The 7228-nt window shown below is 43.1% G+C and overlaps 1 protein-coding gene across 5 annotated transcripts in view; it reads right to left on the bottom strand.

Annotated features, from left to right (window-relative positions):
• Window positions 1-373: 373 nt before the first annotated feature.
• LOC108745617 (protein FAM135A) overlaps window positions 374-7228 on the bottom strand; it is a 28519-nt gene continuing 21664 nt past the window's right edge. For 3 of the 5 annotated variants that reach the window (XM_018481882.1, XM_018481881.1, XM_018481883.1), the window contains 7 exons: window positions 6510-7190; window positions 5433-6385; window positions 4524-5320; window positions 3766-4081; window positions 2805-3054; window positions 2490-2717; window positions 374-2343 (listed from right to left, as the gene is read on the bottom strand). In XM_018481882.1, the coding sequence (XP_018337384.1) occupies window positions 2138-2343; window positions 2490-2717; window positions 2805-3054; window positions 3766-4081; window positions 4524-5320; window positions 5433-6385; window positions 6510-7190 (3431 nt within the window). In that variant the 3' untranslated portion in view covers window positions 374-2137. The remainder of the gene's footprint in view (window positions 2344-2489; window positions 2718-2804; window positions 3055-3765; window positions 4082-4523; window positions 5321-5432; window positions 6386-6509; window positions 7191-7228) is intronic. The other 2 variants (XM_018481884.1, XM_018481885.1) reach the window with 1 other exon arrangement.

Below are 7228 nucleotides of genomic sequence, written 5' to 3'. Positions count from 1 at the left end.
TAACATATATTTATTTGATTTCTCAAAATTCCTATTCTCCCACAAAAAATGTTTCCATGACTGCTGAAATACGAGACGACATTTTCGCGCTGAAGTGCTATATGATCATACGTCGCAGCTTGATACACAGAGCATCAGAAACTTATCCTTGAATTTTAATGATAAAATCTTTGGTAAATTTAAATTCTATTTCTCAAGGATAGCATCATTTGTTACATTTAATATTAAACATCTGGATATAATTAGATAAATTAAAATTTTGACATAATAAAATAAAATCCGTTTACCTTCTCTGTTGATTATTATGTGACAGATTTAAGATCTAAAAACAATTCTTTGTAATTAATTATCGTTAACAAAATACTAGTTACTCTACACATTACTAAAAGTATTGATTTCGAATGAATTTATTATTAAAATTAAGGTCAACTGTTCCGGAACGCCCTGTAGATTTTAAGGTGACAAAAGTCGAACCCGCATTTATACGATAACTCGGATCGTGACAGTGATAACACTCGCGGACGTTTCGCATTTGTTACCCTTCGATTACGATTAATATAATTTTCTTTTAATCTTTTTTTTGCTTTTCATTGATAGATTGTTCTGAGCAATTGAGATCTAGCATTGGAGGGATTTCATATACCTGAAACGTTAGTCACTCTTGTCGTGTCACCGCGTCCGTTTCGCACCCTGGATGCTCTCCTCTGCCGCATTTCAGGGCGCGAGTCCTCATTTCACTGCACTGAAATCACACTGGGGGACCCGTTCGTACGAGACGTTGATGAAATCCATTACCGCATCTCTCTCGAATCCTCTCGTTGACTTTGATAACGCTGATTAACGTCCTATCGACGTTCCATCATCCTCAATCTTTTTACTCTACTCTTTTTTTTTTTTTGCCTAATCATTTTCTCTTTTAGATATTTTTCTCTTTCTCGTTCTATCTCCCTTTTTTCTCTCAGCATCGTACTCGGCTCTCATCCATCCGCTCTTCGCACTCATCGCATTCAGCATTCACACTTATCTGAGGATAACAATTGACATACGTTTCGTAACTTTCCTATACGACTAGACAATGTGTCGTTGCATTGTCTTATACTTTTATTATTTTATTTGTATTATCTATTAATATTATTATTTTTGCTCTCGTTAATGCGTGGCTGTACATTATAGTGAATTGATCCGGCGACAGAGCCTTTGCTCGTTGAAGTCTCGTTTCCTTCCTTTTTAAAAAAAAACGTACATTCTCGAATTTAATTGCTGGTATGGTTTTTGCGTCGATGAATAATTTTCGTCCCCTTTTCTTCTACGATCGCGATCCGTTTTTTTCGCGACGATGTTGATGAGGCTGAATGTATCCGGCGACCTCGTCATATCTCTTCATTTACGCTAGGCCTAACGCGCTGATCAGGTTTCGTTTAAACTTTCCCCTTTTTTGTAATATGTAAAACTTTGGAGTACGTTCGATCATTCATGCACATCGCATCACTTACAGCAGTGGTGTGCATGACATGCAGGAAGCTTCCAAGCGTATATACTTAACTTTTCGCACTATTTTGCATCTTTTCTGTGTTTTCTTCTTCCATCTTTTTGGTCGATATCACTACTGCTACTACTACTACCACCACCATCATCATCATCACCATCACTAGAATAGGTCCGTTTCACGGCAAACTACAGGTCCATTCAATTAGAATGCCCACAGGGCGAATTCTCGATGAAGCGTTGCGGGAATGAAACCGAAATTCGACCGTTAATGATAAATATGCGCGACTTTTTCGCATCCGTGATATATAATCGGTATCAAGTGGCACGAGAACCTAACGAATGTTTCAATACTAAAATCGACGACGGCGTGCACCGTGTTTTCGTGTAAAAAAGATTGGATTGCCTCGCTTCGAAATCCCGTTCGTTTCTTTGGAAGAAGACCGCTAAGCGAAGAGAAAAAAGCGAGGCAACGCTGGACAGGACGTCTATAATATACTTTAATCACGGAATGGTCGAAGATGTCGCGGAGAATGCGACGCTTTCCGAGTCCGCGTTCGAGTTCCTGTTTCTTTTTTCTTCCTTTCTTTTTTTTTTTTTTTATTAAGCTACAGTTAATTTATTTCTTTGTGTGCGCTAGACTGTTCTTTCCTTATCTGAAGTATTTCAGTCCCGCGACCAGCAGGAATTTCTCGATGAAAAGCTCGGAATCGAGGACGGCGATATGCGCGGCTCGGCCTATCAGGGCGTTCGCCGTCGGCGGTAGAGCGTGATGCACGTCGTATCTGACGAGACTGACGCCGGGCGCCGACATCACAGGATACAGAATGTTGTGCACCATCTCACGATATGCGGCACCTGGAAGAATCAAGCGGAAGTCCGAATTAGTGTAAGCTTAATCATTAATTGATTGAACAATTTCATTCGGTTAATTTAATAAAAAAATTAATCTTAATAAAACAACAAACTATGGAAAGAAAATAATCCGCGCTTAAATTTGATACCTTGATCCGTCGGATCTCGTACGGCAGCCTTGCAGAGCTCGATTCGGGCAGAGTGCAAAGGTACATATCGATCCTGGGCGCTGCCGCACAGCAAGACGTGTTTGAACTTCTGCAGATTGCTCTTCTGGCTCAAACGAAACATGAAGGAGCGTCTCACGTCCGGTGAATCTTTCATGGCCAGTTGTAGCAAAGATCCGGACTTCTTCCACTTCTGCATGAACCACATACCTATGCAAATTAATGACAAAACGAAAATTACACTCGAGACCGAGGCTCTTCCAACGTCAAACGGTGCATCGAAGGTATTAGGCTTACCTGCGTTCACCAAACCGCTTGTGTTGTAAAGAGTACCCAAGTGTGGTCCGCTTAAGCTGAGGAAGGTGTGTAGACGAGGAAGTAGTGGACGCAGCTGCGGTCTCGTCAGGGCACTCCGGATAATTATGGTCCCAAGAGAATGCCCGATAAAACTCACCTTTCTCGGATTCAAGCCCGACGATTCAATATGATAGAGAATTTCGGACACTAATCGGTCAGTCATCGTTTCGAAGTCGGAAAAGGTGTCTCCCTTTCGTACAATGCAAGCAACACATAATAATTTATTAGATAATTCTGGACTCTTAGAAAGTTTTTTTTACAATTTGTAAGTAATAGTTATTAACTTATTCATTAAAAATTTACGCATCATTGAGTTGAACTTAAAATGCGTTTGTATTGCATAGAAAGAATTGGCGCAATTAATTAATCTTACTGGAATCAGTGCTCTGAATGCTAATTAATAAATTAATTGCAAATGTTTCAACTCTAGATTTGAATCTATCACAGTGCAAAAGTCAAGTACAAACTACAGTCATTAGTAGTTCTTAACTTAATTCCGCAGTGAGAAAGACTCAAATTCAGAGAATCGAAATGTTTATAGTTAACTTCGTTGATAAGTTATAATTATTTGTAAATTATATCTTATCGTCTTATAAATATACATATAATTTACGCACTCACAATCGAAGAAGCTCATATAGACATTTTACTTATATTTGATTTTATATCATTCTCTTGAAGCTATAAAACTATTTTAATCTTTTTTAATTGAGAATTATTGGCTGTGCGTTCAGTAGACTTAATAGTTGAATAAGTGCTCGCTGCTATTGATTCTATTAGATCTAATTGATCTAAAAGAATACATCAATAACAGCGAGCGTTCACAACTCAACTGTTGGGTCTGTTGAACGCAACCAATGTTTCAATAATTTTTCGAGACTATTATCCAGATGTAATTTACCTGATTTCTTTCGGACATCAGGAAATCCAAGTGCGCCCCAGGCAGACCCAGTTCCAAGTATGTCTTGACGAGACGGAGATCGGCGGCATTACCGTCAAGACCGTGGACGCATATGATAAGGTGCACTCCTTCCGGCGAGAAGAGTCGATATTCATCGCTGATGTGGAAGTACGGCAGGGTCGAGGCCAGGGTCGGATAATCACTAAGAGGCACATTGGATCTTAATGGTTGAACCGACGGCGAGGAATTCAGAAGGTCACCGTATCCGAAGGAATAGGCACGTTTATGTAAATGCAACTGTGCTTCCTCGTGTTCTCTAGAGGAGGATAAGGTAGACAGAGAAGAGAACTTAACTATGAAAGACAGACGGAACAACGCAAAAGCGAAATGCAAACGGCATTTAGCACTCTTAAGAAAGCGGAAGCGAAATCACAAGAAGCATCGTCGCATTTGTATCGAGAAATAATGCAACAAGAAAAGAAAGAAATAACAGAGTGAAAGCCAATATCCACACAGCGTAATTCAAAGTTGCTGATTGATTAGTTGCCAAATTTTTAGAATACTGTATGTTCTATTTTTAAGTACATTGTTCAGATCCTCCAGTTTGGTTAATAAAAAAACCAACAATTAAGCTAAACAATTTAATGCTTCACATTATTTCGTTCACAACTTTAAATCTTGCTCCATGAATATTAAGCTTAAGGAAGCAGTTCTGATCGGGTGGACTGTTTGCGTTATTACGTGAAAATTTGGCACACCTGTAGATCTTGCCCGAGAAGCTCATCTGCCTTTTAAACTCCTCTTTGCATTTCTTGAAGTTGATGAAATCATCCTGCGTAGACTGCAACAACTCCTTGCCCTCCTGATAACAGTCCAAACAAATGTCCCTGGCGCCATAGACACCCTCCCTGTCTCGATCCCGGTTTCGTTGCGGACTGCAGGGTGCTGTTTTGTTCTGCTTCGGACTCCTGGTCTGCTTTACCGTTTCATACACGTGGTAGAGTGGATTATCGATCGGTGCCGGTGGATCACGGAACTCTTCAGGAGGCGGCGGTTCGTCCTGGAACATCTTTGGCGGCGGTAGTCGCACCTCTTCGTACGAATGCTCCTCCATACTCTCTTTTGTGACGAGAGGGCGATCCTTGCGTGGCACGATCTTCGATAGTTTCTGTCGCAGCTGCTCGCTCGAGAGCTTGGCTTGATTGCGACGCTGCTCCGAGCTGGAGGTGTCGCCGCTGCTGACCCAACCGGAACATTCGGACGTTAGGTTGCTCGAGCTCGAGCTCGGCGTGGGGCTGCTAGGTCTGGTGGACGGTGGACTGAGAAGGTGCGGTATGATCGGCAAGTTGTTGCTTAGGTTGTCCTTGCTGTCGCGTATCGGCATGCAGGGCAAAGAGACTGCGCTGCGTGGCACAACTACTTTGTTTTGAGTTACCGGTACGCTGGCGCATCGCAATCTTTTCACGTTTGCCGGAGGCACCCCGAAGCTCGACATATCCGATGGCGTCGTGCCATTGGTCGTTGGTGCCTCCATAGGCGATTTTATGTGTTCCATCTAAATAGTAAGGATACAGAGAATATTAAAATATAAATTAAATTAAACAATAAGTACAATTTAATATATTTTTTTGTATTATCTTTTCGTATTAAATTGTCATCAGTGTTACCTTCAGAATGATTTTATTATTGTTCTCCACTTCGAGAACGCTCGCAGTCGTTGAAGAAGAATGACGGTATTTAGGTAAAGGGGCGACAGCAGGATCTTGATATGCCGGAGGTGGTGGTGCCGGTTTTCTGTTTTTATGATTACACTTTCTGTCACTTTTGTGATTGCTCTCTTCTACCGGATGATCCGTATCAAGGACGGGCGCTGAGTGCGGTCTTCTGTTGTGCTTGTCTTTCCTTCTCTCGCGAGACTCTTTCTTTGATTCCGGCTTCAGGGCTATTACTTCGTAAATTGGTTCTTGAACCTCTGTGTTCTTCTTCTCGGTCTGACCGCGTCGTTGCTTCTCCTCGTTGTAATTCTGGGTTACGCCATTGCGAGGCGACTTGACCAATCGTTCTGTTCTTCTTCGAGTCGGTCGATCTCGCCGGAAGTCACAGCACTCATTGCGCTCCACGTCATCGAGCAATCGTTCCGTACTTTTCGGCCTCTTCGGTTTGTCGTCGTTGCGATTTCTTCCGCTAGTGTTGCCGTTTGTGCGATAGAAAAATGAATCCGTAGTAGCGTAATAATTGGAATTCTTACTCGCAGAATCCGCCAGATGCAAGTGGCTGCTGGTCAACGCGCTGCCATTCATGCACTCTGGTATCTCTGGCCGGCTCCTTTGCGTCATCGATGTTTTGCCGAGTGTATGATACCTGCGACTTTCAACGCCATTCGTTTGACTGTATTTGCCTGTCTGGTGTCCAGACTTTCTGGAGTTTCCTCGATAAGTAACTCTATCCAATGTCGCTGTATGCAGCGGCTGTGGATCCTGTAGAAAGTCACCGTTTATGCTTGCCTTGGTGGATAGAAAGCTACTTTGGTCATTTGTGGTCGTTGGCAGCGGTTGGCGAGTTCCCAGGCGATGACTTCGTGGCTCCAGCCGTATTCTTCTGGTATCGAGAGAATGATAATCTATAAAAAACAAATAAGAAACGTATCAATTCGTTTTCAAGATTTTTTAAATATTAATTTCGACCTAATTATTCTATCGATACTCTATTTTGTTTTAAAATTTTGGATATATATTCTATCGTACCTTCTATCGTATTTGCTGGCTTGCTGTCCGCCAAACAATCGGACAATTGACTAAGGTCCAAGGCGCCCGCGTACGTTGGCACAGCAAGATTCTGATCGCAGGATTTAGATGAAGGTCGATAACCGGGTAGTTGTCCACCGGGCGGCAACTCGGGAAACATCACCGCCAGCAGTGAGCTAATGGAAGAGGATTGATAATCGGACTGTTGTTGTTGCTGCCGGTTTGGTACCAGCATTTGCGTGGACTTGGCTCGAGGCAGGGGTATCACTGGCGTGGAACCGAGAGATGGGTTCGGCGCGGAACAAGCATGCTGACGCGAGGGCGGGAAGAGGGTGCTAATGGACGGCACTGTCGACCTGGATTTTCCCCTGGAAGGAACCGTCGCGGGTGGCGTGACGTTTCGACTACCGCCACGCAGCCCCCGCGAGAACAATTGGGTCGACACGGATCTGGGTAAAGTTTTTGGCGATGTTCTAGGCTGCAGAGGTGCTGCTAGTTCGGGACCTAGCTGATCGAGTGACTTGCTGTGCCTCGCTGGAAGCGTGGAAGGCGTCAGTATGAGGCGAGCCTGGATCGATCCGATGTCTTGAGCTGCGCCTTCGCTCCTGGGCGACCAGATACCCATAGAGCGGGATTCAAGAATCGCGGCTATACCGCAACTGCAGTCGTCCATGCTAGGAACTAAAAAGAATGTTTTGTATAAAGCTTCTAGTAAAAAA

Source organism: Trachymyrmex septentrionalis, unplaced genomic scaffold (genome assembly GCF_001594115.1).
Source record: "Trachymyrmex septentrionalis isolate Tsep2-gDNA-1 unplaced genomic scaffold, Tsep1.0 scaffold14, whole genome shotgun sequence".
NCBI classification, from domain to species: domain Eukaryota; kingdom Metazoa; phylum Arthropoda; class Insecta; order Hymenoptera; family Formicidae; genus Trachymyrmex; species Trachymyrmex septentrionalis.
This window is presented reverse-complemented; position numbering and strand designations above follow the sequence as displayed.